We start from the raw sequence: 11993 nt of genomic DNA, 5'->3' as shown, positions 1-11993 counted from the left end.
AAAAAAAAGGTAAGATATTGAATGGATGAAGGTGGAATTAAGAAATAATGTGGTAACACTTTATATTGATAGTCCATTTGAGTATTAGTAGACTTTCTGCTTAAAATCTCTTGATACTGCTGCTAAACAGACATTTAACTGACTATAAGAAACTTTGCACGTACATGTCAACTTACACTAACCCTAACCCTACTCCTTACCTCAACCTAACAGTCTACTTATAATCTAATGAGAATTAGTTAGCATGTAGATGCAATGTAACTTAAATTCAACAACCGGACTATCAAAATAAAGTGTGACTATTAATATTTTTTTTAATTATTAAAATTAAAATTATTATTGTGAAATTCAATAACTTTGAAGACCTTTTTTAAGACTCTTTCGGTTCTTTAGGTTTGAACTAAAAACACTGGCGAGATTTGAACTTACAGTATTTTTACTAATTAATAATGCAAGAAACTAATCCAAAACTAAAACATTATTTTATACTAAAGATCTAGCTAATTCAGCAAGTTGGCTCCTATAGAGCTGCAGAAATAATAGTGTTGCCTTGATTACTGCAGTAAACAAAGCAGCATGATGTCAAATCCAGCAGGATTCTATTAATTTCATAAACGACAGCATCCTGATAATGTCAGATTTAATTCAGGCAAACTTTAGCATACATCCATACTTTGCATAATCAAAAATGATTTAAAATTTAATACCTTGCAAAAAAGCATTCAATACTTTTTAATACTTTTTAAGACCCCTGAAACACCCAGTAGTAAATGTGATATGATGATTTTTAAATGCTAAACAAGCATTGTTTATAAACAGCTCATGTTAGTAAATACATTACTTAATGAAAGTGTGACTAAAAATTTTATCTAAATTAAATAATTTCAATCATAATTCAATTTAATGAAAATATTATTCCTTTTATAATTTTAATATAAACATTAATAGTATTTTCAAAATACATTTTAGTATTCATTTAACTGCAATTTTGTTCAATTTATCTAAACAATGTAATTTTTGGCTCAGCTAGTGCTGTGAGCTTGTGGCAGGAAGATGCTTTTAGTGCCACAATAACATCACTGCATTTACACAAATCTGCATGGGAAAAGGTTCAGCAATTATGCAAGTGAAAATCTATTTGTACCTGCTGTGATCTGGACTGGACGTGGATCTGCGCAAACCCTCCTGTTCTCCATCTGAACAACAACAAAACATGATCTAAATGCTGAAGTAAAGCAGTTGCTTTTACTACAGGACACAATATTAGAGAGAAATGGAGAAAAACCCTGATGAAATATTAGGTTAAGTGCTTTTCTCAAGGCCACAATGACACAAATTCATCAATCACGTCTTCCTGCGCCGACTGCCAAGATTTTGCTTAGATCTTTAATCATTACACCTGACCACATCCATAATACATAATGCACATCACATCCAGTATAATATTATTGGATAAATTCAAACCACATACTATCAAAATAGTACCATTCATCTATGTGACTAATCTCTGCAATTAAGCAGTTTTGAGTAATGAGCCAGTGAGGGAAGACTAAGCCTAAACCTCTTTCTCCAAAAACAACATACACACATGCACACACTTCCACTTTTGCTATTACTGTCAAAAACCCCTGATGCAAAAATAGAACCAATTCTGAGGCTGTAATTACAGCAATTCCGCGGACCTGAGATCAGTCTGTCAATTTAAGGCAATAATGACAGAGCAGTTAGGATACTGATCCCAGGTCAGCTGGATGGCAGATTGCTGTGATTAAGGTGTCAGTCGGAGATGTGTGTTGTGGGATATTGACATCTATTAATGTGGACAGAGGAGGAGGTGGGAGACAGTGGCCATTGGAGACGGCTTACTCACAGGAACAATGCGTGAGTACTGAAAAATTGATGCTTTATGGTGTAACTCTAGCAGTCGGAGTGCAGAAATGAGCGTCTGCGGCGTGTGACTGACCTCTCTGGGGAACACTTTCCCCTTCCCCTTCAGATCGACCTGCTGAACTCGAATTTCCTGTTTCAGGAGAATATATGCATGAAAAAGAGCCCCACTAACATATATGCAGAATATGGTCATAGAGAGGAATGAAAGTGAACTCACGAGAGAGCTGCTTCTTTACTGACACCTACAGGATTAGATGAATCAAACAATGACAGGTTTGTGTTAAAGCCATGCATCATATTTGCTGTGACACTTTAAAAATAAGAAGTAATACTGTATTGATGACAATGTTGTCAAAACAACTAAAAACACCTACAAGCGCTCTATTATATATGACAGACATGTAGTTGTCACTTTGAAAAAGGATATACGCAGAAGGACTTTTAATTTTTCAGTAACCTGGGTCAAACGCTACTGGTGAAATGTATGCTGTTACAAAATCACCACGTTTAAGGTCTATTTCTTTAAAAATCAAAGATCTTTACAGCCTGATTAATATGCTATGTAAAGTGGGTCTTAGAATATGCAAGAAGCACTGCATTAAATTACATTTTTCCGCACCATGTCTTTAAAATATGAACATTTATTTTACCCCAATATTTTCAATTGAGTTTCTGTGCTATCCTGCTGATCCTGGCGGGGTATGCATGTAAAAGGTCTATTTAACTGATAATATATTTAATTATATTACAACATCTATGCTGTAAAAGGAACTGTATTAAATTTAAAAAAGGCACATTAACTATTCACTGGAAGTTTATCGGTATGGGAAAAACACCAGCTGTGTATATTGCCTATTAAACAGTACAGTATTCATCACCACTGAAGCTTTAGTTGTCAAGTGCATGTGTGTGATTATAGACTGAACGTAATATGCATGCATGTGACATAACTATTTTCATAAATTCTGCTTTTGAAGGTTACAATAAATAAAATAATAGTGTCATTTTTAAGAACCTGCCCTTGAAATCCTTTTTATGTCTATAAATAATAGTTGTGTAAATGAATGACAAAAACGCAGAAAATATTATAAAAAAAAACTTTTAAAACACATTAAAAATAATCAAGTAAATATAAAATTCATACATTTTGTGACAATAAATAAATAAATAAAATAAAATAAAATCACAATGGTCCATGACTTCATTTTGCTTTAATTATGTTTTAAAATGCTGTTCAATTAAAGGTTTCAGCATTAAATAGACATAAAACACAACCAAGATTTTAAGTTCTTATCAAAGTAAAGATCACAACCGCTGACAAGCACAGTGATCTGTTTTTCCTCAAAAGAGCTCATTTTAGGAGCCTAGAACTTAGTAAACATGTCTTTGTTTACAGAGGAGCCAGAAACATCATGTGCACTCTAACTGAAACCAAAGAATCACATTAGAGTGGTTTGTTTGCCTTGTTATGTGGAAAACAAATTAATTGGCATATGTAAAATGATTCATTTATTCTGAAACCAAAATGAGAGATTACAGAGACAATGACAGTATTATTCGACAAGTCCTGTGATCTCAATCAACATGTAATCTTAACCAACTTGTTCCATATCAGTTTTTGTTTCATATTTATATTATATAATATAATAAGCAATATTACACAAACAACGAGTGCAATATTCATTCATTTTTCCTCAACCCAGTCTGTTATTCATCAGGTGTTGCCACAACAGAATAAACCGCCAACTATTCCGCCACATGTTTTACGCAGCGGATGTCCTTCCGGCTGCAACCCAGTAAGGGGAAACACCTATACACTCTCGCATCTTAATTATTTTTGGTTTACTGTAATCAGTTACATACTGTACCCTTCTATTTATGAGACATTTTGTAAACTTAAGCACTGATATGTTGAGCAATTTTCGGTAAAAATGAATAAATGATTCGCATCACTCTTGATTTGGGCTGTTAAATCTCTTACCACTCTGTTTGGGGGCAGAGTCAACGCCCCCACTGTGGCCTTCAGCTCCTGCTCATTGGCTGCTGAGTTGCTGCGGTTGCTGCTGGCGACCGGGCGGATCTGGATGTGAAACTTCTTGGGTTCTTCGTCATCGAAATCCGAGTCACTGGAGTAAAAGTTTCCCTCCTTCTCCTCAGCAGCACAACGTAGAGAGCAACGGTGTTAAGGAGGAAATCAAGACACACACATGCACTCACACACAGATGCAAAGAGGGACAGGTGAACACTAGAAAACACTGGCTAAGACACAAATAGACACGAGTGTAAACATTTACACAAACACAGCTGTTATGAATAGTCTAGAAACAACAAGTGTAGAAATAGACATCGTATTTAGAGACCCTATAGAGTGTCATATGCTTTAAAATGGCTCATGATGAAGTCAATTAATCGGGAGCCTATAAGTGACATCTTCATCAGACAAATAGAAATGATGCAGTGGGCTGTGTATCCATCACTGTTTATTATCAGACAATGTAAGAGTCTCTGTTTCACATCCTGCTTTACTAAACCACATTTCCCGAAAATAACATCCTCTGTGTGTCTGTAATACCTTTGACACTGTGTAAAAAGGAGGGCAGATAAAAAAATATTTTCAAAAAGCTTATAGACCAGTATATGTGTATGTGAGTGAAAATCTGTTTTTACAAAACTATTTGTTGTGGTGTTGAATTTCCAGCCTTCAAACATCCTCAAAAAGCCAGGTTAAGAATCAAATAATTCCGAGTTCACACTGCATGATTTTAGCCCCAATTTTGACTCGCCGACAGGTTTTGAGAAATCGTCGACAAATGACTGAAATCACAGGCAAATCAGTGCTCTGTTCACATGAGTAACAATCACACAGTATGAACTATCAAAGGCGCGATCTGAAAGAATTGCCGATGAGTCGCCAACGCCTGTCAGCTATTTGGCATCCAAAATATCTGGTGCTGTCAACGACTCAAATCATGCCGTGTGAAATGTGTTCTGACTGAAAATAACATCAGCGATGACCTACAGCCAGTAAGAGAGCAAAGTTTGTAAGGTGCCCAAACTTCGTCTTATAAAGGGCCAAAAATCAAACTTGATTGAGAGCTGTGGGCCAAAGTTAAAGATATCAAACTGTATTAAATTAAATTTGCATATTTTTTAAAAATAACTAGAAGACGTTGCTTTAAACGTAATAAAACATGACGTGGATTAATTTTTAACGTTTTATAATGAACTTATTATAGTAAAAACATCCACAATCATATTTATAACACAATGGAGTTTAGAGCTGAATACACTAGTCGAGCTGCTCCTGCCTTTGCCTTGATTCGCTCGCCGATGTCTTGTGCATCTGCCAAGTGACAGTATTTACATTTTAAAAGTCTGATTTATTACAACGTTTAAATTAATCATTTAGTTCTAATTGGCTTTTTTGTAGCTCCTAATTTAAACAAAGTATCAAAAGGTTACATTCAATTCGAAATGACACCTCTGTCAAAGGCATTCGCCTCCAACCAACTCCCCATTGTTTTCCCTCACTTTTCAGAAGGTATGGCGGGCCAAACCAAAGGTTACCATGGGCCAACTCTGCCCCACGGGCCCTACTTTGGCCACCTCAGCTCTATACAACAATACCTTTTTTTGTATTAAATGAATATTCCAAAATAAAGATTGGATCCATTAAAAATTAAATTGTGCAATATTTTAAGAGGTGCACAATTTAAACTTGACAATCTGACAATTATTAAAGGGGATATTTGCCATTCAGTATTTCTTTGAACAATGTTACATTTATTTTACATACAGTATAATAATATATATAATAGAACATATATTACACTTAACAAATAAAGCCAGTGCTGTTGCTATTTGTATTGACTTACCTAAATGCAGTTGTTGTTTTTTTTATTATCCAAGGTGTTTTAGCCCAAACTATCAAATGGTTTTGTGTTAGCATGATGTACACACCAGCCACGTACCCAAATTACATCTGACATTTTGTACATTTAGGACTCAAGTCTGATTTTTTGTACAGATTATATTTAGTTTTACATTTATTTTTTTGCAAGCATTTAATGATTTTGGTCTGAAAACCATCAATATTGGCCTTTTTAATATTATTGCTGATATGCCAATAGCTTTAAAAGTGCGGTAGGTGATTGTCTTCAGAAACATTTTTTGTTGTGCTGGTTGAAAGTCTCTTCACATTCCAATAGTAATGATTAAAGTAAATGATCTAAGTGTATTTATATGTATTTTTATATTCTGAAAATATCTAGACAGAAGACTAAAAAATGTTTGTTAGATAAATTCTGATAAATAGCCCAAACTGTCTGTCAATAAATGTAGATTTGTACATCGGTGCACACATTCACGCAGATCCACTGATTGCACATGCATGACATGTGCACATGAGAGAGAGTAACAGCGCTAAAAACAAATGCTGAATCAAAACGTTTTCAAATCCTGAACCAATATTGGAGTTACTTTTGCAGGCTGGAGGACGGATGACACCATGACTGAAGTATTTCTTTTAGACAGGTAATGTTATGTTTTAAACTATTTCAGTCACTAAAAGCTTATGTAGATTGTGTTGTTACGAATATGTTATATACACTGCTTTGACACAATCTGCATTGTAAAAGCGCTAAAGAAATGAAAGTGAATTGAATTGAGTTATATATATTTTCCAGAAAATGTGGTCTCTCTCACTCACACTCATACATATATATATATATATATATATATATATATATATATATATATATATATATATATATATATATATATATATATATATATCCAATCCCGAAGAATCTGAAGGATATCATTCTGTTTGACGTCTGCACGAATGACAAAGCCCTCATCGTCCACTTCGAGGGGTGAGTTCTACACAACAGGCACAAACAGACACCACAAGTTCACAATAAGAAACAACATTTAAAGGCACAGGACATCGGCTGACAGAGTGAGGGATCTTTGGACGTGGTTTTTCTTTCACTCATAAACACACCAGTGCTGTTACTATGGCTCATGAAAACACTGGCAATGCTTTAAGAGAGTCAGTGGCAGTCTGACAGAAACAGCAGTCTTACATAAGAGCCCGTAACGTGTGTGTGTTTATGAAGAATCTTTGGCAGTCAGTGGGTTATCAGACATTCATTAAACACCCTGAGCATTGACAAGGATAAATATAGGGTAATGAGGTAACTAGACCTTGCCAAGCGCATCACTCCTCATCCACACAGAGAAAACAAACAAACTGAAGAGTCTTCAGCTTTCCAAAAGCACAAGTGAAACTGCATTCAGTATGTGTGTGCAGAGAGGTGTTTATTTTTAACAAACTACTTTTGGGGTTTTAATTTATTTTTAACAACATATTTATTTTTAGAAGTTTACTAAAATTACAAACCCTCAGAATCAATCATTAAGCGCATGTGCATGTCCAATAGTATAGGGTAATTACACAAAATCATTTTAAAAAATGTGTTTGACTCAATTAAGTGCACATGTTTTTTTAATGCACATACAGTATACAGAATTTACGCAATTATGGGAGTTTACATGTAGATTTATTTTTTAAATGTATGCATAAATATATGCATATAAATATATGCACTTAAAATTTGCATAAAATATATGTGTGATTGGTTAGAGCTAGAGATATCTAAGTCAAAATTGTTTACGTAAATGTGAGCCAAGACTTTGGATTTAATTAATTATTTAAAAAAAAAAAAAAAAAAAAAAAATCACCCAATTTTTGTGTAAAATTGAATAGTTAAAAAAAATTGTGTGTGTTTATAACATATAAGGACTTAAATATGCATAATTACATTGGTTTGACTTAGGTATTACTAGGGGAAGGTCACTTGAGGACTTTGAGGTCCCCATTTTGTCAAAAGGCTTATAAATCTGTTTTGGAGAAAATAAACATGCACAAACTTTCCTCTAAGGCAGAGGTGTCAAATCCAGTTCCTGCAGGGTTGCAGCTCTGCATAGTTTAGTTTCAACCCTGCTCCAACACACTTACCTATAGGTAGGGCCAGACAGAATCTGCGGACATTTTTTGCTATTTCTGCAGAGAATTTTGTAAAAAATCTGCAGATTTATGCGGATTGATTTTAGAAGCATCATAAACTTTATATATGAAATAAAAAATAATACCTTCTTAACTTTTAGTTTATTTAACTTTTATGTTTACAATGCAAATCCAATAAGATCCACTTATTTAGTAAACAAGGCACGTCTCTCATATAATATAATCTACTTAAAGACAAAAAAAATATTACTTTTCAAACTGTATTGTAAATAAATCAAATTTTAATATTACTATTATTATGTCACAATATTTTAAGTGTAATTAATTAAAAAACTGAATAACTATAAATGTACACACATTTACACAAGTAAATACATAGACTCAATGATGGGCTAAAATGTTCTCCGCTCGCAGATTTCGTGTGGGCCTACCTATAATTTTTAAATAAGCCTGAAAGACACAATTAATTTGATCAAAATTAAAGCTGAACTGTGCAGTACTGTGGCCTTCCAGGTGTAGGTTGTTGGAAGAAACAGTTTAAAATCCCTTACACCTATTAAAATGTTATTTCACCCAAAAATAAAAGAAATGATTTTAATTACTTAATAATAATTTTAGGTAAACTCTGCATACATCAGTGCAGAATGTGCACAGTATACAGACACTGAGCAGAAGAAAGGGCTGAATAAAGTTGGTATTTTATGTGTGCACAAAAGTATTCTCACAGCTTGATAATATTCAACCACTGAAGGCATATGATATGTTTTAATTATGTTTTTAGTGTCTTTCAGGAGTTTGAATGAGCCAGGATCCATTCTGTCTATAGAGGATGAGAGAGCTTTTAGATTTCCCCTAATATATTAATATGTGTTCTGAAGATTGACAAAGGTCTCAGAGGGTAACCAAGCGAGTAATTAAAAACATGATTTTCATTTTTGGGTGAACTAACTCTTTAAACGTCCCCACAAGTCACAAAACAAACATGTGTGTGTGCTATGGGAACTCACAAGAGCATCTGCAACAGCTGAATCCCTAGAGGACAAAAACAAAAAAGTATGAAAAAGTCAAAGACTATACAGTATAAATGAGAACTGGTCACTGAACAACTGAACTAGTTCTGATCAGCCACTGTTGTAAATTATGTATTTAAACGGAATACTCACGTTGAATCTGGCTCCTTATCTCTCTTTCCCAAGCCCGGGATCCTGAAGGCTTTTGCACGACTCTTTTTACTGTTCTCAGATGCCAGCGAGGACAGATATTCCTCAAATCCCACTGGACCTTTTTCAAAACACACAGAAACACAATTAATAAACAAAGTCTGAAGCTCAGCATTACACTGCAAGGCACTATCTGAAAATCTATATAAAAAAAAAACCTTGTATTTCACACAGGAGGAATGAAAAAACTAGACAGTTTATCCATAATAAGAGTTTTTATCTTCCTGTGGCTCACCAGGTCTCTCCTTCCCTGTTCCCTTCTGCTCTGTGAACTTCTGAATGAGATTCTCGATGCCAATGTTCTCCACGTTCTGCTTGAATTCCTCATGGACCTGCAGGAGCAAGAACAAAGATCTGAGCGAGACTATGATGACCCGAACAGCTCAGGGGTGATTCGTCTGAACAGCTTGCAGAACAAGTACAGAACGCAAGCTGAATACAAGAGCGGGTAAAACCTCCAGAGTGATTTATGTGAGCCGTACCTGCCCAACCTGTACGTGTGTGTCCTCGATGGAGTGTGAGTACCCTTTGATCAGCAGTTTCATCTGTCGTAAATGAGCCTCCTCAATGTCCTGAAATTTCTGTCAGTGTGAAAAGACAAATGTAAAGAAAAGCTCCTGACATCTACTCACATACACAAAAGTTGGTGACAGTTTAGGTGGGTTTTATTAAATATTACTAGAAATTATATGCAGTTGAAGTCAAAATTATTAGCCCACCCTGTTTATTTTTCTCCCTGATTTCTGTTTAACAGAGAGGAGATTTTTTTTTCAGCACATTTCTAAACATAATAGTTTTATAACTCATCTCTAATAACTGATTTATTTTATCTTTGCCATGATAACAGTAATTAATATTAGACTCAATTTTTTTCAAGACACTTGAAAAAACACAAGATTTTTTTAAAGTGACATTTAAAGGCTTAACTGGGTTAATTAGGTTAACTATGCAGGTTAGGGTAATTAGGTAAGTTATTGTACAACGATGGTTTGGTCTGTAGACTATTAAAAAAATAGAGCTTGAAAATTAAAAATTGCTTTTATTCTAACCGAAATGAAACAAATAAGACTTTCTCCAGAAGAAAAAATATTATCAGACATACTATGAAAATGTCCTTGCTCTGTTAAACATCATTTGGGAAATATTTCAAAAGAAAAATAAAAAAACAAAGTGTGCTAATAATTCTGACTTCAACTGTATATCATGTCTCTGATATGTAATACTGTAAAACAATAATGTTGTAAAATATCATTACAAATCAAAATAAACATTTTATATTTGAATATGTTTAAAATGTGTTTTATTCTAGTGATAATAAGCCTTCAGTTAAAACTTTATCTATTAGAAATTATTAGATCACTGATTGAAAACTGTATATATTTTTATACTGCTTTACATTTTGGTGGAAATTATGAACAGAAGCACTGCAGGTAAAATTAGATGACAATGTTTGGTTGTTTAGGCATGTAAAAATAAATCCCTCAAAAGATATTCTCAAGGGTCAAAGAAAGTTACTGATGGAAAAACAAGCCCTTTTTAGTAAAAAAAGAAAGATAGAAGACAAACATTATGTTTATTTCAAACTGTTCTTAAATTATTATAAAAAATATAAAATATTAAAATAATTATAAAACATTTAAACATTACCATCAGATATTTTTAATTAAGAAAAAAAACTAAAGTTCATGTTTCAGTTTTTGATCTTTAATAAGATCCATATTAGTTTTAGGAGTTAAGATTGAATTATTTAGCAAATGTTTAGATTATCCTATTAGTAAGTAAAAACGACAGAAAAAACCTATTAAAAACTTGTGAGAAAAAAAAACATTTAATTGTATTGTAATAAATTGCTAACCTATATTTAGGATCTCAGCAAAGCAGGACCTCATAAAAGCACATTTGCTGCAGTTTAAGCAGAACTGGTCATAGCATTTAACAATGGTCGACCTCTATAATTTAAAGATTACTGCTGATGCCCTAATTGAGGGATACTGCGCTGATCTCGGAGCAAAGTCAGGACTCATATTTTTCTGACTTTTTCTTCTCGGCTCTCAAATTATTCATACGTACAGGTCGACAGCAGGCAGAAATAGACTGCAGGCATGTAATCATTTTGTCAAATAGACTGTTTTAATAGACCTCGTAGCCATGGTAACTTCACATTGCTTTATGGAGCTCATTGAAACACTGTAAAAGGTCTACATTATGAGAACTTGCAGACAAACCCAAGTTATTATCTGCTTTAACGATATTTCACACATGCGACGGTGGTCTGCCCTAATGTGCTCAGCAGGCCTGAAAAACTGTCAAATTACCAACCTGTGCTGATTCACTCATTTTCTGTTCAAAGTCTCCTCCGGCACGGTTAAACTTCTCTATAGATCCTGCAAAAGACTCAGCCGCCTTCTTACATTTCAGCTCAGCCTGAGAGAGGAGATAGAAAAAATAAACATATTTTAGGAAAGCTAGAAATTTGGATTTCTTTTTTTTCTCTCACAAAAACATGAAGATGATGCAAGAAGGAAAACAGCTTAAAGGATTAGTTCAAGCTAAAAATGAAAATGATTGTCAATGAAATGATGTCAAAGTTAAATGACTTTCTATATTCAGTGGAAGACAAAATGGGCAAATTTTTAGAGCTTTTGGAGCCTTAACTTTTTATTAAAAGAAAATATTGTAATGACAGCTGAAATGTTAACAAATCATTCATGCATTCCTCTTCCTTTAGCTTAGTCTACTTTATCTTAGGGCGCACTCACACTATGCTGTCTGAAGCGCGTTACCCTGTTAGTTTGAGATGTGTGAGATATCTGAATCAGGCTCAGGCGCGGTTCAGTTGTCTGACCCTGGC

At 34.0% G+C, this 11993-nt stretch overlaps 1 protein-coding gene across 3 annotated transcripts in view; it reads right to left on the bottom strand.

Annotated features, from left to right (window-relative positions):
- fcho1 (FCH and mu domain containing endocytic adaptor 1) overlaps nt 1-11993 on the bottom strand; it is a 72920-nt gene that overhangs the window by 15731 nt on the left and 45196 nt on the right. For 2 of the 3 annotated variants that reach the window (XR_012383555.1, NM_001423857.1), the window contains exons 7-16: nt 11462-11566; nt 9625-9723; nt 9378-9474; nt 9086-9203; nt 8930-8954; nt 6712-6772; nt 3872-4056; nt 2108-2132; nt 1964-2020; nt 1145-1196 (exon numbers count right to left, since the gene is read on the bottom strand). Coding sequence is in view for 2 of the 3 variants with exons in the window: in NM_001423857.1 (NP_001410786.1) it covers nt 1145-1196; nt 1964-2020; nt 2108-2132; nt 3872-4056; nt 6712-6772; nt 8930-8954; nt 9086-9203; nt 9378-9474; nt 9625-9723; nt 11462-11566 (824 nt within the window). In the remaining variant the exon portion in view is untranslated. The remainder of the gene's footprint in view (nt 1-1144; nt 1197-1963; nt 2021-2107; nt 2133-3871; nt 4057-6711; nt 6773-8929; nt 8955-9085; nt 9204-9377; nt 9475-9624; nt 9724-11461; nt 11567-11993) is intronic. The other variant, XM_021478402.3, reaches the window with a different exon arrangement.

The sequence above is a fragment of the Danio rerio genome, chromosome 8, assembly GCF_049306965.1.
Source record: "Danio rerio strain Tuebingen ecotype United States chromosome 8, GRCz12tu, whole genome shotgun sequence".
Lineage (NCBI taxonomy): Eukaryota > Metazoa > Chordata > Actinopteri > Cypriniformes > Danionidae > Danio > Danio rerio.
Note: the sequence above shows the minus strand (reverse complement) of the source record. Positions and strands in the feature narration are given on the sequence as shown.